The sequence below is a fragment of the Cyanistes caeruleus genome, chromosome 2 (assembly GCF_971803275.1).
Source record: "Cyanistes caeruleus chromosome 2, bCyaCae1.hap1.1, whole genome shotgun sequence".
In the NCBI taxonomy this organism is placed as follows: Eukaryota; Metazoa; Chordata; class Aves; order Passeriformes; family Paridae; genus Cyanistes; species Cyanistes caeruleus.
In genome coordinates this window covers 45,015,941-45,039,839 of record NC_141702.1, presented here as the reverse complement: position 1 = coordinate 45,039,839, position 23,899 = coordinate 45,015,941, and the positions used below count along the sequence as shown (strand labels likewise).

At 35.9% G+C, this 23,899-nt stretch overlaps 1 protein-coding gene across 17 annotated transcripts in view; it reads right to left on the bottom strand.

Moving 5' to 3' along the window:
- ARMC2 (armadillo repeat containing 2) overlaps positions 1 to 23,899 on the bottom strand; it is a 71,769-nt gene that overhangs the window by 26,359 nt on the left and 21,511 nt on the right. For 10 of the 17 annotated variants that reach the window (XR_015283084.1, XR_015283083.1, XR_015283082.1 and 7 more), the window contains 6 exons: positions 21,053 to 21,145; positions 18,082 to 18,257; positions 16,644 to 16,746; positions 13,928 to 14,148; positions 9,552 to 9,697; positions 7,252 to 7,351 (listed from right to left, as the gene is read on the bottom strand). Coding sequence is in view for 8 of the 17 variants with exons in the window: in XM_023923912.2 (XP_023779680.2) it covers positions 7,252 to 7,351; positions 9,552 to 9,697; positions 13,928 to 14,148; positions 16,644 to 16,746; positions 18,082 to 18,257; positions 21,053 to 21,145 (839 nt within the window). In the remaining 9 variants the exon portion in view is untranslated. The remainder of the gene's footprint in view (positions 1 to 7,251; positions 7,352 to 9,551; positions 9,698 to 13,927; positions 14,149 to 16,643; positions 16,747 to 18,081; positions 18,258 to 21,052; positions 21,146 to 23,899) is intronic. The other 7 variants (XR_015283086.1, XR_015283087.1, XR_015283088.1 and 4 more) reach the window with 1 other exon arrangement.

The following is a 23,899-nucleotide window of genomic DNA, read 5'->3' as shown; positions in this document are numbered from 1 at the left end:
GTATTTTTTCCTCTTTAATGACATTAATTATCAATTATTGATAATTAAAAAAATATTAATGATCAATTCCATTAATGATCAATTCCCTTTTCTAAATTGTCCTAGGCACTCTTACAATGTTGGGCTACACTGAGGAGGAAGACAGCTGAAAGCATGTACTAGTAAATGTAGGAGAAAATAACCACATTATCGATGCAAGTTCTTTGTAGGGTTACCTTGACAAGCATTTCAGCACAAGTAGTGGCATGAACAGCCCTCTGTCTCCTTTCCATACAGAGTTTCTTTCCTCTCCCACATTGCTGCCTCAGTATTTCTGATCGAGGAAGCATTTTTGTGGCTGTTCAACAAACTAGACAGGAAAGCAATGCAGATGATAACCAGAAAAGGAGTGGGGCTCTTCTTTTCAGCTTTAGGGTTATTGGAAGCTGTGTCAGTTCTCTGACATGATGGATTGTGCTGTCACACAAACAACTGTCCTCAGCCCAAATGAGGGATGGAACAGAGGAAAAAGTGAGTAACAAAACACAAAAACACTTGGGTCAGCACTGATAACCATTTATTTAGAAGCAAGCAGTAGACACAGGAAGACATCATTGCCCTCAGTAACAATGTTAATTAAAAACCCCTTTGGTATCTCAGAAGACTGTGATGGCACTGAGCAGAATACCACTAATACTTGCAAAGTATTTAAAAGGCAAACGTGTACCTGAACTACACACGGGTGCAGCACTACACTGTATAAGGAAGAGCCTGTGGCTGCTTTTGGGCATTACCAAAATGACTTATGTTTTATGACTGACAGAAACAGACATATGAAACAGATGGTGGGTTCCTGGGAACTCATCACAGAGTTATCCACAAACCAACCAAAATACCAGCCAGAAAGACCAGTCACGCATGCAGATAAGCCTTTGCCTAATCAATAAAGCCAGAAACACAGTGGGAAAATTCCCTGCAGTTAGAGGCCTCCCCTGTGACAACCTTCCCCATGGCAGCACTCTTAAGAGCAAAAAGGACATTCAACAGCCCTGAAACAAGGAGTTTTTTTCTTTGGGGGAGACAAGAACAAGTCTCACAAGCAAAAGGCTGCTTGCTCACGGAAGCCAATAAGCTGATTTGGGAGCCGCTACCTGGTAGATGCATTTGGAAGGAAGCTGGGCAGAGTCAGGCACAGTGAACCTGATACATGCGGACATGTCCTTAGAAAGAATGAGAAGGCAACACCTCTTCATCTAAAAACTGTTTCTGACAAACTGATTGCTAAATCAACCAGGTAAAGCAGTGTGCAAATTATTACTGAAAATGAGTGCAGTTCTAGCTGATGCAAGAGATTCAAAAATAATAACAAATCTTTTCAAGCATATCAGGACTGGGAAGTTTGCCAGAATCTGCAGAACTAATTGATGATCAGGATAAAACAGGAGCACTGAGAGAAGAAAATGTCATTGCAGAGAAGCTAAATGAGTTCTTTGCATTGATTTATGCCCACTCTGGAAGCAACTGGGAGATCTCAATGCGACAGCATTCTCCAGGGAAGGCTCATCAGAGCCATCTGTCCAAAACTGAAGTGATCAGAAACTTTAAGGAACAAACTGACAAAACAAAGAGTAACCAATCACCAGGACTGGATAATTATTCAACAGTTCTAAAAGAAAACGAATTAATTAAATAGCTTAATTACTAACAGCACTATGCAACCTCCTAAAACTGTAACAAACGTGAAAAGATTCCAAGTGAGACTTAAGTCTGGTGTCTGGAACAGATAAATTAGTACAGACCACAAAAAAAAAAGAGTGGACAGCCAGATAAACATAATCAGCTTTAAGACTTCTAATTTCTGACACTGAGTTTTTTTAAGGGATGGTTTTAACAAATATGCATAAAAAAGACCCATCTGATACCACCCATGTGACTTTTTCCAGGAGACTTAACAAAGTCACTCACCAAAATCCTAGTAAAACTAAGGAGTCTTGCTGTAAGGGAGAATGTATTGGTATACATAAATGATTAGAGGATGCAAAACAGAATAAAGTAGCAGTTTCTGCAATAGTGGAAAACGACCAGTGGAATTCCCAAGGTTTTGTGCTGGGATCTGTTGTATTCAAGTTGTCCATAAACACAGAAAATGGGCAGCAGCAGTGATATGGAAGAATATTCTGATTTCACTGTGATACTCAATGTACCAAAGATGAAGGCTGACTGAAGAGCAGAAAAAGAATTGTAGTCAATTGGTAATAAAACAGCAGATGAAATTTAAAGGCATGAATTGAAACATGAAAGGATCAATGGAAAAGAACAGAGCAAATATATTTAATGTATAAAATTATAGCCTTTGAACCAGCCATAATCACCTACAGAGCAATCTTAGAGCTAATGACAGAGTTTAATGATCACAGATCAAGAAAGCAAATAAAGTATTGGGAATTATTGGGAAATAAATTTATGCAGGCACGTAAATCTATGATATGGCCAATCTTAAGAGCTGTGTTCTGGTTTCCTCCTCTCAAAAAAAGAGACAGGAATCAGGACTGGCAAATGTTATGAGGAAACCAACATGGATACACCATGGCATGGAACAATCAGAAAGGACTAAGTAAGCAAGAACTCTTCAGCATGGAAAAGAGGTAACTTGAAGAGGGTAGGAGAAACATCAAGGGAGGTGTGAAATGAACAATGGGCTTCATCACATTTGCAATACAAGAACCAGAAAGCATCAAATAAAGACAGTAAAGGCCAGATTCGAAATAGGCAAAAGGAACTGTTTGCTATGCGATTCTGTGTCAATGGACCTTTAACACATTAAAAGTTTATGTGGGGTAGAAAAGAGACTGTAGAATTTCATAGAAAAGAAGTCAGTTGAGGTTTATTTCATACAGAGCTGGCTGAGGGTGTTTCCAAACTGGAAAGAGCTGGAGGTTTGGTAAGTACAAACAGGAAGTATCATACATGCCTATTCCATTCTTACTGCTCTCCAGACATCTGAATCTCATCACTGCCAAGTATCAAGAGCAGACTGGATGAACTGTTCATGTGATCCAATATAATTATTATTTTGTTGAACAGGCAATTACTGCATCCTGCAACGTCTGATTCTTAAACAAATGCTTCCCAGTTTCAAAATTAGGATACACTAAAGTGTAAGGGGACCTTTCTATACAACAGACATAAGATTGCTTCTATACAAATACCCTGTGTTTGTGCTCTTAGGATTGAAAATAGGCTCCTAACTGATAAAACATTACATGGAAGCTAGCAGGGCCCCAAAATACCACCTAAACTCAGGGAGTGCCTGACTTATTGACAGAAGCTATTGTCCTATTTAGGCAATGTCCCTGTTCCAAAAGCATTGCCTGCTTGTGACTTGTGACATTAACCACAGCCTGAGAAAGTAACTCTTTATGCAGTTTATCTGGGAAGTTTAGAGATGATAATGATGTGGGAAAGTGGAACAGAACCCTGCTAAAATTCTTGAGATGGGCAAAAGTCTACAATGCTGACTAGAAACAGAATCATGCAAAGCTTATCCTGGAAGATAGAGGCTCTACAAAAACACTTCTGACAGTTTTGACAGCATGTGGCAGTCACCAAGGATTTTTTTTGCTACTCCACACAAGTAAGGTCCAAAGCCAACCATGAACACATATTTCAGATGTGTGTAAAAGCCCAGTTGACTTCCCCAGTCCTATACTTAAGATTCAGCTTTTCCAGTCTTCTGTATTCCCTACCTAAGACTATGATGCATGGCATTATCAAGTATTGCCAATTCAATTTCCCTAGAAGTCTGTCTCACAGAGTTGAATCATTATTCTTCCATTCCTTCTGACTCTTTCTGACCCAAGAGAGAAAATGAGCTAAGGAAAAAAGGTAAAAGAGCTGTAACTGTAATGTGGAACAAAGGACAGAGACTATTTGGGTTGCAACTGTGGAATTCAATGTGTGGTGTGGGTACAAGTCATTAATCCTATTTCCAGTGCTCCCAATTTGACTTTCACAGTACTTAATACTTATGTTTAAAGTCACAGTTATGATAGTCCTTGAGAAAGTCTGAATGCTGCTTTTCCTCTATTTTTTCCCCTGTATGTTTCTAGCTGCTATGACTGCAAGTAAAAAATCTGATCCCACAAAATTTGCAACCTGAGAACTCAGAAAAACACATACACACACAGACACACACACACTTCCTTTCTTCACAACTGACACTGTGGTGTCAGTTTTTAGTCCTGAAGATTTTTAATGCTTTAATAATGATGGTTTTTCCTTCTCTTTGATTCTTCCCACAACAGACAATTTTACTCTCACTGGTGTTACTTCATTTCTTTTCAACACATGCCAACTCACACTGTAACTCACTAGCTGTTGGCATTTAAAAAAAAAGATTAGTAGTGCCAACTACACCTCAGGAAAAACATTTGCACTCCTCACAGCTCAAGTGTTTATTATATACTACAGAAAAAGTGGTGCATTACATTATCTATGTCCCTCTTTTTGTTTCTGCAGGGCTTCACTAAGCTGACAACTGACAATTGCATGCTTGTTTCAAAACTGCAGTAGGAAATGATTATTCTGAAGGCATTGCATATATAATCAACACAATGTAAAAGCTAAGGTTTTTTTGATACACAAGGTATTTCTTTGCTCATTTGTATTTTGATAAAACAACTGACAATTTAACACAAAATGCAATGCTCACCTTGTGAAAAAAGATGTATTTTAGGACCACTTAATACACAAATAAAAAGCTAAATTCTGAATACTAAATAACAAATAAGTTGAGGTAGATATGAACCTACAGTTCATTACAACACAAAGCTATTATCTCAGGAACCTAGGAGAGCTACCCTTAAAATGACAGATTAAATTTAGGAGAAAGGTGCTATTTAATTAAAGATCCTTATTCTCAGTTCCATAATTTGTTGAGGTTTTAATACAATGGTCACAAGGAAGAACAACTATAAATCTAGGAAAATATAATGCCAATGACATTTTTCATGTTTTTTATGTAATATTTACATAGCATTTTACTAAAGCGTCTTTGAAGACTAAACTATGCAAGAGCAGCCTGAACCTAGAAATACTCAGATATGCTACAGAATTGTTAATCAGCAGATTACTTAGAAGAGGAGAAACAATTTAATCTTTGTTCCTCTTCCATGTGCATTATCACAGAAAACAGGGATGCTGGTAAACAGGAAAGGAACAAATTATTTTTGTATTTGGCAAGAGAAAGAATATTGTTCAGCATAGCCAATCTAGTTACCTTCATTAAGTCCCTTCAATGCTAGCAGCACAAAAGACCTCCTTCCAACACATCTCCAAGAATTACTAGCCCTGGGATAAATTGTATAGGATAAATAAATTATCTTAAACTAGATGCTGGACCAGTCAAGAAAGTTGCTTGCTTTTAAGACTGATCTTAATGAAATTTAATATTCTATGTTTTGAAACCTTGTTCCACCTTTGGGCATTTATACTTTAGGTAAAAATTATTTTCTTCTTAAAACTTACCTGCCAATAGAGCTGAGTAATTTGTCCTACATATGGCACTCCACTCTTACCAATGCATCAATGTGTAAGACTGGGATCCTGCACCAAACTCTGAGAACCCAGTGCTTCAGTAAATATAAATCAATGTGATACAGCAGGACAACAGAACGCCACCCCTAGAGTTCTAATAAAGCTGGCAGCAATTATACTCAGAATTCTACTTCATGATATGAGGCATTTTGACAAACATTTATTTCTACATGAACATCCCAAATGTGGTACTCCAGGCATGTGGTTTTCTCTGGTAAAGGAGCGATACATTTTGATATCTTACACAGTTAAAGAGTATGGGAAGCTGAGTGAAGATAAAAAGATAATGGTATGGAAGTTACAGGGAAAAATACAGTTGTACTCCCTGGATGAAACATGGTCAGCATGTCTGACCTCCCACACACTATGCAATCTAAGGAGGACCCAACAGAGGGTGGAGCAGAGTGGAGACACCATGGCCAGGCACTGTGTTGAAACCCTTGCAGAGGAGGGAACTCAGTGGTACTTTCTAGTTGATAAGCCCCATAGCAGCTGAAAACCAAGAGAGATAAAGGAAAATGTCTTGCTCTTGAATCAGCAACTGTTATGAAATCATTCTACTTGAACTAACACATGTCCCCATCCCAAGGTTATCCTGGGTACTATCCCAAGATATCCACTCCTCACTGATTAAGAGGTATGACCACAACCACTCAAGTTCCACCTAAACATAGAGAAATAGTATAAAAATTAGTTAATAATGGGGAGAAATGGGGGAAGACTCCATTGTAACTTCTGGGATCAGTTGACAAGCTGAACCTGTCTTCTCCCTCACAGGGATGCCTACTGTGTAAGAAACATTATCTCTACATGCTGATTGATTGTCTCAGACCAGCTTTTATTTGGGATTAGAGCTTGTTAATACATTGCTTTAAATTAGTATATTGCTTTGAATATATTTTTGCAGTCTGATACTATCCGTGTCAAGTCTCAAACCTTAACCTTTCACAAGTCTATTAATAAAGAGTACTATTCTGCAAACTGTTAATGCAAGTCCTTCAAGGGCACTGCCCATTGCCTGCAGCAGGTGAAGGAGGAGACCCAAGGGGAGGTTTCTCTGTCAGATGTGTGACCCTGAATAAGTCAGTGGAACAGATCCAGTGGGACTGCTTAGTGAAGGGTCCCACAATGGGACACTGACAGACTGGTTGGGCACGAGGTTCACCGTTTTCCTGGGGCTCTTACAGACTAATCACACACAAAGGGTTTGAGTAAATCTCCCCTTTTTACATGATAGCAAGGAACATATTTTCCTCTGCTTTCATTGCTTAGCTCATTTCAACATTGCTTAGCTCTAGAGAAGTCACACTTCCTTTGAAAGTAAGGAGGACAGGAGAACTATCAACGAGAGACAAGACACTGAGAGCCAACAATTTCCTACTATTAAATATTCAGATTTTGCTTTAAAAAATAGTTCTTAAAACAAGGAAAACAGGTACTATAAGGACTGTTTCTACACATGGATACACAAGTTAATCAACTGTCCTCTGTACTGCTTTGAATTTTTAATCTAAATTATTTCATTACAATTATTTACTGCTTAGAAATACTGTCAACCATTTACAATTTTTATTTGGTAAATACATAAAAGTAGGTCACTGAAAACAAGCTTATACACAATAATACACAGACACATCAGAGGATTAATATATAAAAATCAAGAGATGAAAAACTGACCTGCTGCTTCTGGTATTTGTTTAGTAGGGCTAAAAATAAGATGTAACATCTGGAGCAGTCTGCTAAAGCTGCACAGAAGTCACTGTAGGTAGAAAGTTTGCTATAAAGAAAAAAAATAAAATATATATGAACAAAAGGACTTTTTTCCACAAAACATTTTTTTAGAAAGTCACTTTTGACTCTCAGAGCTGTATTTTCCAACAAATGAAGTGAATGCCAATGCTCTGACTTCTCGTAGAGGCATGTGCAGTTATGCAAGAGCACAAGAGAAGCCTAGCTATCCTTGCCACAGTGAATTACGGGAAGAACCAAACATGGGCTTTCCAACCTGCCTGCCATATGGACACAGTATGCCAACACCAGCACTTCTTAGTGCTAAATGGGAGAACTGGAATTTCAAGATGATGTGGGAAGTCAGATGAGAGGAAATAAAAGGTGCCCTCCAAGTGCACATCTAGTAGAGCCCAGCAACAGCACTAACACAACACATCTCTCACCAGCAAATACAGAGAATGTGCCTCCTTGCAAGCAGGATTTATCTCTGCACATTTCTAACAGCTGCTCCAGTCCTACACTGCTCACCTTGACCACTGCCAAAACAGGGAACTGAACGTGCTTTGGTCACATCAGAAAAATGCAATAACAGAACAAGCTAGGATAACATCTTATTTCTCATGTAGTAAAAACCAGAAAAGATCTGTGTTGATGTTCAATTACAACTAATTACAGGAAGATTTATAGTCTTATTGAATGAATATTCTGAATAGATTGAACATACTCTCTATAAAGAAGCTGCTTGAAATTGATTGAGAGAATAATCATTCTGTATTACTAAAAGACAAAACAAAATTCAAATCTGAGCTCTGTAATGCATAGTATATATATTTTTTTTTTTTAGTGATTGCAATTTCCAAGAAGCTAATTAAATTGATTTTATGGCTAATTTGTATTCTTGGAGCATGCAGTTCTAATCTTAAGGAAAAAAAAATTGAAGCAGTAGGGAACTTTAAGTAAGGTAAGTTATTTTTTTTCCATATTGAATTCTGTATCAAGTAAATGTCCTTATCAGAATTACAGTGTAAGTATCTATTACACTTAATTACAACCCCATTATGCCACTTGCCATGGCATTTTCCAAATGAAAGAAATGTTCCCTCCTCAGACGAAGTAAATATGCTCAAAGTGCTGTGATCATTGCTAGAGCTCATTTTTGTTGTAGGAACACAACTAGAGACAGATGTGAACGAGGTAGCATGAAATTGGGTAGCACATGCTTTACAGGTAGCACAAACAGCAAAGAAGCAGATTTGCCTGGCTTCAGCTGTGGGGGAGGAAGGAATGCCATCCCCTTATGTAGCCATTGTTCAAAGCACAACTCAAACTCATCCAGAAAGGAGAATGTGATGGATAATTTGGAGGAGCTGAAGAGAAGTCCATAACAGAACCTCACTGAACACAGAGTTACAGGCAACATGACTTAATGCAGGAACAGAGCAGAAATGGCAAATACTTCATCCAGCACATCAATCATAAACTGTGTTTATAATCCAACTACTCCTGAAATTACCAACAGCTGATTTCACAACTTCTTCAAAATCCTTTCATTGTTTGCAAGTCCATTTAGCACTGAATACTGCAAGCTGATGCTTAGTAACTGGAAGGCTTTTGACTAGAAACTATTCAGACTACAAAATTATCGTTTTGGTGGCTAACTCATACCGATCTCCTGCTAAAAAGTACAACTTGGGAAGCAGCCGTTGGCTGCTCATAAAACTGAGATTCTTTCAGCACTTCCATCTGCACACTCAAGCCCTGATCCCAGAGATTAATCTCCTCAAACACTGTGTAACAGCTCAAAACAATGAACACTGGTCATATTTTCTCTCTTGTGTGTTTTAATTCACAATACACAGTTCTTTGTGTAATTTCTCTCATTTCTTTCAAACATGGCCAAAACCAGGATTAATAAATACCTAATAATTTATGCAGCTTTCAAATGTAAGAAATTTAAGGTACTTTAAGAAACTCAATCAGAATTTGTGGGATCGAAGAATGACACAATACAACAAAATATTTCTCATGGGGATGATGAATCCAAGTCTGTATGGCTACAATTAGACAATTCTGTAAGTATTGACAGAGACACAATTAGCACACAGCATCATTAAAAGCTACACAGAGCTTTTTCAAAATAGAGTTCAATGTAAATCTTCCAACCTTAGTGCTCGATCCGGACTCCTTTGAAGTTCCTCAAGCGGGAAGAGGGAGCTGCCTGCAGGCAGAGCTGTGTCCACACGTACCTGAGGATCCTGACGATGCAGAGACACAAATCCTTGTCGCTGCTGCGCTGCTCCAGCGCCACGCAGAGCTCGGGGATGGCAGCGCTGTCGCTGAGCCGGCGCCGGGCCGTGGGACAGTCAGCCAGGATCCGCAGAGTGGCTGCCAGCTGCACACCGAGAGTTCCAACACTGGTTAACCACAGCTGCTCAAGGTACAGTGTGCTGGGCTGAAAATTCACTAAAGCTCAGGTCTCATTTATAGCATCTACGGCAGACTGCATGCCCTGTTAACATTCTGCGGGTACGTATAAACAGATAAATAACAACGGGAAACGTGTAGGACGCAAGATGCTGTGTTTGGGACAACTGTTTCAAAGTGTAAGATTGACACTGCTCTTTGCCTGCACGCAACCTCCTTCTATGAGGGACACATGATCTTCCAGATACTTTAAAATATTGCACGTATACAGCAAGGTACCAGCTGGAATTAGGTGAAATACTGTGGATAAAGTAATTTTTTGGCGTAATTCTTCAATAAATCTTAGTATCGCAAATTTATATTTAAGTCTTGAAAATGCTAATATATATTTTGATGATAACTGTAAACTGCAAATTAAAATGAATTGATTTTAAAACACAATCAGATTTATTCCAATTTAAATGAGAAATCCTTTGTTTGAACATATAAAAATGAAAAGCTTTAGTACTCAAGTCTATTTGAAGAAATATTTTCAGTTGATACTGCTCTATTTCAAGGAGCTTAAAGCATGATGTAACACTTCTAGATGTACAAAATGCAATAGCTATTACATATCTTGAAGTGTTCTGCTTCTCTCCTAAGGCAAGAGTATTCAAATGACAAGGTCAGACAGGCAATGACATTTAAGTTAATGTTGATCTAATCCAGAATTTACTACAAAGTGAATGTGAAGTTATTCAATCTTTTGTGAATATGGGAATTCTTCAGATTTTTCTTATTCAGTGTGAACTAATAAATTCAATTTGGTTTTGGATGTAGCTGGATAAGGCACAAAAACTATCTGTTCAAATTGTTTCTTATCACAAAAAAACCTCTGGCAATTAGGCATTCTGTCACTAAACTGGACTGCTTATCCAGTGATATGCAATTGCTAATTTTAAAGAAAAACTCTTGAGAAAGAGCAGGTTAAGATGTTGTGTTTCAGCTTTTGCACATAGGGCTCTATGCATATTCTGTCCATTCTCCAGCAGCTTTCAAATTTGCTGTCCTACTTCAACAAATTTGACAGCAGAGTATAAATCTTCAGCGACCCCATGATGTTCTGTAATGGAGCAACAGGGGATGCAACATGTCAAAATGGAGAAGCAAGGCATGAGAGGGAAAAAAAATGTGATAAAGTGATATGTGAATGGATTTAACTTCAGCACTAAAAAATGCAATTTATACTAAATTCTTAATACAGAGAATCTGAACCTACAGAAGCCATTTGCTTCATATCACTCATAGTTTAATAAGACACCTGGAGTTTTTTATTATTTTAACTGAACAACTGCAAAAAAAAAATCCCAGATGCACATTCCTTCTCAAGTCATGATGCTTCAAAAATCAACACAATACTGGAGATATATTTTAATAAGTATATTCTGATCAAATACTTTGCTTTTCAAAAGTTTTGGCAGAAAAATTCCTGTCACATGTATTAGAGACAGGTGACTCCATTCAGTGCTTACATTCAAGATGTTCACCGTCAGCGTAAGATGATATTTGTTGAATTCTAGCTAAGCTTCAATACAGACAATAAAGGAAATGAAGGCTAAGCCACATACTAAAAGTGTTGTTCAAACCCAGACAAGAGCTTTCACTGCAGCAAAGAGACTTATGTACTGGATAATGGAAAAAAAAATACCAATAGCCAGTGGTACAGAGTTCTCCAAAAAGAGTAAAATTTCTCAATGCCTGATACAGTTAGATGGTTCAAAATCCTCAAGCAGTACATTCTATCAAGAGCCATCCTCAGACAAAGACAGGTTGGAAAGGAAAAGCAATGCAAAATAATATATACACTTAAATGTGCAAGAAAAACAGCATTCAACAGTTCATAGAAGTATATATCCACAAAACACAGTTAATATGCAACTGAAATTTGAAGAGTCTAAAAATAATGGAAGCTAGCCAGACAGCAGCTGAATCCTAGAGATACTGTGATTGCATCAAGCAGACCCTGTGTTTCTGAGAGAAATGTGTAACAATTGTCTTTAGCAATCCCCACCAGCCCTAATCCTTATGTTGCCATATGAAAGATCAAATTCACCCAAACAGAAAATTTAACTGCTGACAAATGATATTTTTAAAGGAGAAGACATTCAAGTGCTTTTCAATTAAGGAACACGGAGTACTTAGTAAGTCTTGACAGTGACTCTCCAAAAATCTTGGGTTTTGAATAAGCATTACTATATTTTGTATAAATATTAACAGACTGTTAGGTTAAGCAACATAAAATTAATCAAAGATGACCCTGGTTTGATGTCCTCTGTTAAGGAAAAAAAAAATTACAAATATTTTTATTCTTTTATTGTATAACTTCTGCAAAAAATCCATTATGGAAGAATGAAGAAATCAGATAGGGACTTTATTCCCACAAAAAGGATCTACTAAGATTATGTATAACACTGCCATCTGGTGATTGTGCAATTATACAGTTAAAGAATGAAGAGGTGGTCCAAATTAAATGGGATACTTCAGTTACCAAGGTTAAGAGATAGCAGAACTTCCTTCAGAGACCACTGTGACTATTTAAAGTGTTTTTCTCCACTATAATTTGCTTTCTGTCACTGAATACATTCTTTCTTTATGTCACTGGCTATTTGATCTGTCGCTACAAGATGCATGTGCTACAAAATTTTTTTTCTGAAGACATCAATTACAGAAGAAACTTTCTTCAATCATCTCTAAAACAGAGCCACTCGTTCATCTATGGTTACTGATCAGTTAACTCACATGAAGGAAGTAGTGCACGTGGATTTGTTGAAGGAACTGATATAAGAAAGTCACAAAGGAATTCCACAGAAGTAGGAATCACTACTTTTCTCACAAGAGGAAGAAAGCCAAAGTATCTGTACTGCTATAGAAGAGAACATAAACAAATGAAAGAGCAATCTCAGTAAGAGACAGCTGTCAGTGACAGCTCCACAAAACACTCAAGAACTCCTTAGAAACAGCCAGTCTATTCAAACAGTACAAAGCAGTTCTGCTACACTTCCATTTGTACTGAAAAGAGTAGAGATATGAGAGATTTTTTAAAGAAAGCATAAACTATAACGTTTTCCTTTCACACATTTGCAAGTTAAACCCTTGATTAAAAAAAACCCTAAATTTATCCACAGACAAATAATGGAAGAAAAACATTCCTGCAAAGTTGTGGGGAAGTTCAGACAGCTAGTCAAGATCCTGGAAATAAACAAATTCATTAATTTTATTACTAAGACTAAAAAAATCAGACAAAAATCACCAATAGTAATGTGATGATGAAATCTGTTTTCTCATATAATTTCAAGATGTATAAAATCCTGTGCTTATAAACTAGTAGAGAATTAAAGAAATCTGACCTAATTAGCTGACAAACCCAGTGCAAATGCTACCTCAGAAAATTGCCCAATGTCCTGTGAAGTACCTGAAAGTTTACAATTCAACCATCTGCTAATCATTACATATAAACTTCCAAACAAATGCCAGGAATCTACCTGGCAAATCCTTGGTAAATACAATACCCATTCCCCAGTGTTTCTAAAATGCATGGGTTTAAACAGTTTTAGGGCCAAGGATTAGTTTTCAGAGCCACCGCTTATCAAGGTGCTTTGTATGCAAAAACAGTTTTGAGCCTGCTGCCTTCAAAAGATTCAAAAGGTGTTCACTTCTGCAACTACTTTTTCCTTACATTGCAGTTCTTGAAAAACACTTTGTCAAAGAAACACAGCTATGTGTATTTCCCTACACATTTTTAAAATGCATTATTCCTGTAATAAAAAGCTTTCTGTAATCTCCTAGAATACTGAAGAAAGAGTTTGTATTTATTATTTCCGTTTCAAGAATTTAGATAGAGAATGCATTTTTATCTGTTTACTACAGTATCCAGAACATCGTCAGCACAATAAAGTAGTAATGAGAAACTGGTTTATTAGGTACCTAAAACTATTTCTATTAACTTCAGAATTTCTAAAGCCTTTAAAATTGACTACTCATAAACATCTGTGGTATTTAAATTAGGTCCTGAACAACTTCATTAAACTTCTTAAAAGTAAGTCTATTGAAATATAGGTACAACTCTGTCAGTAGCACACAGGGTTAGCTTATCTCTTCTAATTAAATTTTTAATTTGCCCTTGAAGTACATACTTTTAGAAATAAAGGTAAATTCTAACCTGGACTAATAAGTGGCCCAACTTGGCGAAATATGTGTCATGTTCTTTTATGTTATTAATCTGCTTCATTAATTCCAGAAACATTTCAACAGCTCCTTTGCTGACCATTTTATAACGGAGTTCTGCATTTTCAGACATGAATTTTATAGCTGCCATGCAATAGATGAGAGCTTCACTGTTTGTTTGTAGATCTTCATCCCACAGAACCTGCAACAAGTAATCTAAAAGGAAAATCCTTATTCAGAAAGCCAATTATTAAAATTTATATTTGATATAGCCTGGTCATTAAAGAGATTAACAACTGGAAAACACCCTCGGATTGAACTCTTACATTTCTAATAAGTGGGCTAGAAAAATTGAATATTTGGACTGAAACCAAGAAACAATTATTGATGAATAAGAGAATGGGCCTGACTTTTGTTCTCTTAGAATTCAAGAACCAGTGTAAGCTGTAAGCACATAGCAGGAATCATTGAAATCCTCAGCCAAGATTTGCAAAAGTGATTGTGTGCGGCCAGAATTTTGTTTACTAATTCCCACTACTTCCTTAAAAAGTCAAATGTCTTAAAGCATCTCAAATGGAGCACTAAAAAGCACAGGGGCCTAATTCAACTCTCACATTTGAAATCTGTTCATAGTCTTTTTAGATTTACTTTTTATGTAGGTAAAGTTGACATAAAAGTTTTGTTTTGTGCAACCACTGTCAGACATCTGAAATGCTAAAATTTACAGTTAACACAAGCCCAATGTATGTTCTGTAGTCAAACTGAGCCGTTCTGAATTTAGTGGGGGTATCTTAAACAAATGAGTAATCCTAACCAACTTCATACTTTTGAATTTCTAGTAACTGATTCAAAGAGATATTTATTTCTGCTTCCTATGTTCCATTCAGTTCCAGTTGAATAAAAACATATTCCTGTATCATTTAACTAAAGAGATTTAAAAAAAAAAAATTTCTGTCTCAACTGAAGCTGAAAGTCTCTCCAAGTATATATGTATATGAATGAAGTACACACACTCTAGGCTTTTGTCCAAACTCCCACCCTCACCAATTATATCAATTGGGTTGTAGCAATGTGAGAACTCAGTTTCATGTTCCTGCTCTGCTCAGTATCAAACAGAGTCTTGAAAAGCAAACTTGAAAAGCAGTTGTCTATTCTGGGATGAAGGATTAACTTATTTCTTCTACAGGAGCTGCTTCAATGCACATAAATTGTTCACAGGGACAGGAAAGGAAAAAGAAATTGAATCTATAACCCAGTGACTGCAACAGGGATCTGGTAGTTGTGATGATAGGCCAGGGTCATGTCTTCTTCTGGGACAAGGTGGGTCCAAAACACAAAGAGTGAATAAACAAATAAAACTATGCCTACCAATGTTCTTTCCTTCTCTAGTTTTCAAAATACAGAGAAAGAAGAGCAAGTGAAAGAAAAGTAAATGAGGACAGAAATGAGAGCAAAATGTGACTTGTTCAAATGCTGTGTATGATGCTGCTCTCTACAAAACTGTACTTTTCAGTATAAAAGTTTACCCAGCAGTTCTGTTTCCTGTGAGCCCTTTCCTTACCACTTGAAAGGCCTGTCTTTATTTCTGACAACAATTGTGTGCTAAACTTTAGGACCATGAATATTCTCAACTATTTAAGAAAATATACACATGTGCCTTAACCAATAACCATGCAATAACTGCTTGCAAGATCAAGGCCTACATTAATGAAACATACTCAAGTTTTAATGAAAGGAATTACAATCAATCAATCAATACTGACAATCACTTGCACACTTTCATTTTCTTCTTATTTCTCATATTTTCAAGGCGTGGGGGGGCGTGTGCATGACACAAACACTGTTACAAGCACTTAAAGCCATTGCTGACAGTTCTCCAAAACCATTGGCTCAATGTGCAGCAGCAGCTATAAAAAAATATATACAAAGCCAATGACTATATTTGAAAATCCTGCCTCATGATGGCCAACACCAGAGTCAGCATTATTTCGTTTCTATAAAATTTGGTGTAGACACAGCTTGAATACTATAGACAGTTTTGTTCCATAAATCTCAAGAAGGATCCACTGGAGTTTGAGAAGGTACAGAGAAAGACTTGTAAAACAACTGAATGACACAATATCTGTTCAAAGAGCTAAGAGGCTGAGATGCCTCAGTCTTGAAAAGACAGAGATATGTGATAAGACTGCATTTTAAAAAATCCTGAAAGTGAAAGGTAAGCTGACTCTACAAACTCTTAAAAATCCTGCAGAACTGCAAGCAGGGGGATAAAGAAAAATACATAGATTTAAAACAGCACACAGAGAATTTCTGGAACTTGTTCTATGACATTGTAGAGGCAGACAGAATCAGAAAATCCAAAAAGGCAAATTAATGAACAAAAGACATATAAACAGAGACTAAAAAGGGATTAGGCAGGGATGCACCATCCAATGTCCCTAATAGAACAGAATAGTTCTGGATTCTGGAGTTGTGCTGGGGAAACAGATCACAGAAAACACAGAGTTCCTGTGCTCCCCCTAAACAGCATTCCCTGTTCCCATCACTACTTAGACACAGAATACTGGACTAGACCAACCATTAGTATGAGCTAAATTGGCAGGCAATTTTTACTCTGTGACTAAGTTAACTCTGAAAATGTTTTTTCAAAGGTGAACGACTTTACCTGTTGAATTTCAACATCTAACTTACAGACAAGAAAGAATACATACCCAATAATGTATCATTTTGAATGATGAAATAGTTTTTTTTGTTCCTACAAATTTTAAATGCTAGCTTGCAAACACTAAGAAGATTTTTTCCATCTACTTTCATCTGCAAAGAAATGAAAAGACATAAAATCACAACTAAAATCTGCAGGCAAAAATGCACCATAACATTCTACAAGTTCAGACACCATGGCAAACTTGTATTCTCAGAGAACTATTAAATTACAGCTGAAATCCTAACAATACATCTAAAAACTGAATATGTATACAGAATTAAAGGAAACTGAAATACCTGAAACTCAGGTATTTTAAACTCTATTTAGCAAACTGTGCCAGCTTTAAAATAACAGACTTCAACTTTCAGTGTATTAATATGAACAGGTAGCATATCAGTAACTTACAGGTTTTTTTCTCCAATTCCCTTACAAAGAAATTCTGTATGGAAATCAATGGTTTGCCATCTACAGCCCTACCACAAAGACCTCCAGTACAACAGTACATGCCATAATGAAATTTACTCTCAGCTATCAGAAAACAAGATCTTATGATGAGAGATCACAAAAGAGAAGTAAAGGTGGTAAAAATGCAGTGACATCTCTCTTCCTTTCCTCTGCATTTCAAGGACAATTTCTTCTAGGTTCATGCTTTTTAAAAGATTACACAGAAAAATGTTTGTAAAGGAACCTTTGTTTTAATAAGCACGATTTAACATCTCTGTGGTATCTGAGTATATAACTCTATCTTCTGAATAAATAACTTACACTACCTTATAGGAGAACACATGACTCCCTCAACACACACACACAAATCACTCAAATATCTAGAACACAATGTTAGTGGGCATCCTTTCACCAGTGACTGTCCATACCTGCTTTGCAGAACATGAACAAAGAAGTTCTAAAGCACAAAATTTAATTGAGAGTTTTAACCTAAATACTTTTATTTACTTTTAAATACTATTATTTACTTTTAACCTATATTCTTTTAACCAGAAATATTAAAGCGAAATATTATTTACATTTACTCTTTTTCAAAAAAAACCCTTCCATTTTGGTATTTTCAGAACAAGGTCAAGATATTATTCAAAAACTAAGCTTCACTTCCATGTGTACATTTTATAATCATTGGGTTTTTTTAATCCCTGCATATGTATCCCAGTTTAGGACACTCTGTCTTTTCCATGCCTATACAATATTCCTGCCACAATACACCAGCTATGCTATTTTGTGTCCCTCCTTTCTCTCCCAGATGTAACTTCTCTGCAGAAAATAACTACAAGTGCTGATCTAGATGTATGGGAAACTAGTATCTCTGTGGTAGCAAACTGAACCTAGGAAAGGCTTAGACACAGTTTACTAGTATGAAATGAAAAATTAAATGCAAGTTGTAATTCTTGATTTTAAGCTTCACATTCTACCAAAGAGCATTTCAGAACACTTACAGCCAGAATAATCTTTGCCAGCTTCAGGGAAAGTGGATCTGAATCAATGTCTACAAGTTTATATAATGTCTTCAGAAGGACGTTTCTTCTTTTAAATCTTTTCCCAAGCATATTTCCTTCATCCAAGGTTTGATAGAGCTTGGTACAAGCTAGACAAAGGTGTTCTATATTGTCTTCTACTTGAAGGGTGTAGGAAGGGAAAGAAAAATAAAAAATAATTATCAGTGCCACTCATCCAGAGCATCTCAATATATGAAGAACAAGATAAAGAACTAAGACACTAAATAAATGTTTTTACATGATAACATAATCCTCAGAAATAATTTTATTCTGCTTTTTCACGAAAAGGAGACTCAAGCCAAGAAATCATTGAGCCAATATGATACCGACTGCTAAAATGAAACTCACCTTTGGTGCTTAATAATCAGATTGATCAAATGTCTACCAGGAAACTGTGTCTCTGTAAACATTCTTTAAAGCACTCCACCAAACATTAGATGTGAAAAAGGGATAGTTATGGAGCATTTTTCTCCCCATATGTAACTTTAAACATCAAACCTTGCTGGGATTAAAAAAAAAGTGAATGTAAGAACATGCTAGAACTCTTCAGTGTAGAGGTACAAGATATATTTGAGTGGAATGTTGTCCTATTGATAAAAAAGTGGTCTACTTCCTCACCCAAGTCTCTGAGACTGTTTAAAATACACAAAAATAAAACAGTAAATTATTACAAAAACTGCATCTCAACATAGTCTTGTCTATTTTTAAAATTGAACAGTGAGGTTTTTTAGAAAATTTCATATATTTGCTGTTGTCCATAAGGTGACACTTATAAAGTCCCACGTAAATCCACCTGATCTGGCAGTATAAACTTTGCATTTACTCAGGGTGTACTTCACAACTGAAACAGAGTCATATTCAAGGAAGCAAAGCACTTGTGATAACAGATGTATGGACAGGAAATTGCAACAAAAAACATATCTGAGGCCCCAAACCTGCAGGCAGATTCAAGGACCAATCCCTAGGGCTGAGAAGTGCCTGGAAGCTCTCAATTTGCACTCACCACACTCTAGGAACAGCAATGACTATTCCATTTCTACTCCCATCATCACAGAACATTTAACAAAATATAGTGTGATTCTAAATGCTCTGCTCCAGTAAGCAGCAAAACAGGAGCGGCAAGGAACCAAATCTGAAAAGTCTTACATGCCATTTCATCAAAATTAACAACAACGAAAATTATTCATCAGTCATCCCATGGGGCACTTTAAAGCTTAACCTCCTGAGTATTGGAATGTAACAAAATAAATTATTTGTTCCTCTACAAAAAGAGACTTTGGGTTTGGTTTTTTTTGTCATATTGCAAACAACTCAAACACATCATATTCAGAAGCATTTAGGCAATAAATAAGTACCAGGTTAACTTCAGATTTGATTTTGAATGGAAAGGTTTCTGCAAATATTTTTGCATGAGGAAGGTGAAGAAAATGCTTCTCTATTAATACCTGAAAAATTAAATGTGACCTAAGTTCATGTGCAGCTGAAAGGTATGAAGCAAATGACTGCACATTAAATTAAAAAAAAAAAAAGAAAAAAGTTACCAACAGATCCACTTAAAGCATTTCAATTATGGAATTCTAATAATAATTTTTATAAGAATCGTGCAGTAAACAGTCTAAAGAAAGTAATATATCACACAGTTGCAGGAGGCAATGATGCAATTCAGTTTCAATTCATGTTAATATTAAAGAAGTAGCAAAACTCAGGTTTTAAGGTTTTTGTAGTACTACACTCAGTCAACTGGTGAGAAAGTATCACTAGATAACGTCATCTATTATTAGAAAAACTAAGCCAAAACTCATCAGGTTTTTAAAAACACCCCAATATGCTAACCAAATCAAGTAAAGACTGAGGAAAAGGGGCATGAAAACTGATCTTCCTAAGCTACATTCATGACAAGGGAAAGACATTATCAGATTTTACCTCTACATTTTACTTTGCTTACGAATAAAGAACACCTCACCAGGCAAAACCATATCTCAGTGTCTGATATTTGACAATCTTGGCATTAAGCAAGGAAAATGTGAAGTTACATAGCTGTTTTCAAATTTCCTGATCACTGTTTTCTATCCATCAGTGACAGATGTGGGAATGAGAATCCTGTCTTTTTTAAACAATTACATATATTGGGAATCACTTAGCACTGTACAGGTGTCTCATACTCATCAACATCTGCAAAACTATGCAAAAAAAGTTCTAATCCATACCATGCTATCACAAACACTGCTAAAGATCCTGTAAAACAGAACTACTTGTAAAAACAGATCTACTTTCTATATTCCCAACATTCAAATGAATACAATGTCTAGAGAAGGCAACTGAACAACTTTTTCAATGAAAAATGGATTCCAGAGTTTAATCTTTCCAGCTATACTTAATTTACTCAATTTTGCTTCAGTATTCTGAGTCATTACATAATTTTCTGGCACATCTAACATTTTAATCACAATAGAAATTTTCAGTTAAGCTTTTCTTAGTTTTTTTAAATGAATTGAGACCTTCAATACAGTCTATGGTTAAAGCAGTGAATCTGTGCAGTACTTTATTTTAAAAATTATTATTAGCTCAACACTGACTCCTAAAATGGCAGAGCTATGTTGTCTAAAATAAGGTAATTTAATCAGACAAGATAAGATCTTCTCTAAACCAGTTTTGAGTTTTTTTAAAGGATCACAAAATGGGCAAGGCTGGAAATGACCTCTGAAAGTCATCTGGTACAACTCCTGTGCTCAAGCAGGGCCACCTAAACTGCCCAGGCCAGTTTTACACTGTGAAGTCACTGAACATCTGAAAGCATAAAAGGTCACATACCCCAATTATTGTTATTATTTTGTAGTAAACACAAATGAGTCCCATTCTTCCTGCAAGAAACAGTACAGAAAATACAACCTTTCAGAGCAGTGTTACCCACTTTTTTCTAGTTCACGCAGAATTGGTAGAATCTTTGTATGCCAAAAGAGATCTTCCTCTTCCCATCCATTTATTCTTGTTTCATCCTTTAAACCTTCAAAATACATTCAAAACAAAAGCACACATTCAGTGAAGGTTTCACTTTCTACAATAATAAATAGCTACAAATACTTTATTCATTAGTCTGGAAAAAAAACTAAAAATGTCACGTTTTGCTATATTCTGGGTTATTCTATGAATTCAAGCTTTTCTTTTCATTTACATGTTTTCAAAAATGAACATTTCAAACAAAACTAGATGGATAAGTGGTTTGATATATAAAGCTGTACTGTAAAGCTTTTGTTTGTTGACATTAATGTTTCATTTGATCACTGAATTGGAAGGTAATGACTACTTAAACATCAAAGTGTCCTACTATTTTTCTGCTCTGTGTTCACAGGACAGCTTATTATTTATTAAAAAAAATGCATACTACAGACAATCCTGTAGGACTGCAGAATTTTATCTAGTACACATGCATGATATTACACGAAGCTTGATTAACTGACTGGTCAGTTAGAGAAAAGTCCTGTTAGTTATTACATCCTGTTAGCAATTCCAACTACTTCATGCAATTAGTTTTGTGAACTTCATGACTAAGCTTTTATAAAATGTATGTTTCTTTCCTATTCTTTATTGCATTCAGCAGTTTTTCACATGGCAACCTGTGAAATGAATAGTAAACTATAGAGATGTGAAAGATATTTTGCTTCCAAAAAACATGTCATAAATCTTGAAGGCAACCAACTCCCACTGTTCTTGGCTGCCCTCAGCCAAATATCCCTTTGACTGAGAAAAAGCTACTCTTCACTATCAGAAACCTCGTCCACAAAGACAGTTTTTAAAAATATTTAAGCTTTTTTATACTTGGCTTCAAAAAGAAAATACAAAAAAAATGTATTACAGACATCAAGTCAAAATTTGGTAGACCTAAAAACCATCAAACTAGATTTTTTCTGGAAATAAGAGTGGGAGCATAGATCTGTTTTCAGATTGGGCAATGAAGCTGGTGAACTTACAGTTTATTAAAAAATGGAACCCAGGATTCACTTTCATACAGATGCAGTATCACTGGGAATTATTCTGACTTTCTGAACATCTTTTACACCTCCACCTAGGACCTGTTGAAATGACAAAATTCTGGCCTTGACTATTGGGCCACTACAGGTGGAGAGCCAGAGTTTCTGTGAAACTCAAGATGTAAAGGATCTAACAGTTGCTTACAATGTGCATGTGAGCATGTGTTTAGAGTTCAAGACTGGGTTAAGCTCTTTATCTTTCAGGCAAACAAACTTGTTATAAAGTCAGGGTCTGGGCTGTTGCGTTGTTTTTGCTTTTTTAAATAGGGAAATAGAAGTCACACAACTCTACTAAATAACATTTAGAAAGCTGCTAAGGCTGGATTATACACATTTCTTTAAGTAACAAATTTGTCTGCAAATATCTCCTGTTGTTCATTACTAGCTCTTGCATTTAAAGGACAGGGTAAATTCTTAATACAAACATGAACGAACACAAAAATACTATAGTACCTGCGAACACCAACAATAAAAAGTTTTCATCACAAGAACAGTACCTCAGACCTTAAAACAGTGACTGTGTACTGGCATTACTTAGAACAGTAAAACAATTAAAAATTTCCTATTTTAAAAGCTTGTTCTTTAGAAAATAATCCAGACTTTTTTTGGTCTATATTAACTGTCTACCTACATCTTATGCACAATTAATCTATCAAATGTATCTATTTCAAAAGATTATTAAAAAATGCTTCTATTTCATAACACTGTAAAGCTATATTTTTATATATCTATTATATATAACTACATGTTATTAGCAAATATAATTATTATTCTTATTATTTTGCATACCATTTTTATGTTCTAGATCAAATCAGTTGACAATCTTATTTAAAATGATGAGTAGCCTAATTAACAAAACACTATGCAGTGTTTGCAATGAAGTGAAAATTCTGTTCTGGATAATGTAAAAGTACAGAACACTAGAATGAGAAACTAGAAATGAGAACACTAGAATAGTGTGCACTCTTCCTTCCTGCCACAAAACCCACACACTGACTGAATTATTTCTTTTATTTTCTATCTGTAGCTACATCTCTTAAACTGAACTGAACTGACTTTTTAACTACATATACACAAGTTCATTAGGCAAGGAATGGAAAACATCAGGCATGCATTTGCAGAGAGAGCCAAACTTCTCACTTAAAAAAAAAAAATTACCGAAGCCATTTAATTTTCAGTTCAGAATGAAAAGAGCAGATGTTTTTGTACTACTCTGCCTCACTTGTCTCATATTCATCAGAAGAATACAGCAAACTGAAAGTCATAATGGCATAATTTTTTTAAAAAAAGTATCTCTTATACCTAAGTAAAAAAGAAGATAATCAGCTTTTACTAAACAGTATTAATCCTAACAATAAGAATGACCAGACAATACACGACTATAAAGAAGAGCAACATTACTAAATTGTATGTGTCTCAGTCCTGGGAGATTTTTTAAGCTGCTGATGAAAAGTTAGGGTACTAGCTATATTTAAAATAATGCAAAAGCTGTCCAGAACTTTCTAATAGAGTTGAACTACAATTCAACAGAAAAAATACTCAAGCAAAAGAATGCAGCAAGTTCAAGTTGGTTGTCTCAGTTTTTCATAGGTCTTAACCGCTGCTTTGCATTCTGGTCAAAAAAAAAAAAAATCACTAATCAGTCTACATTTATTGGTTGCTGTTTTTAGCATGTAAATACAAGAGCCTTAGCAACACTGAGCTTTCAAAAGCTGAGTACTGCCTGACTT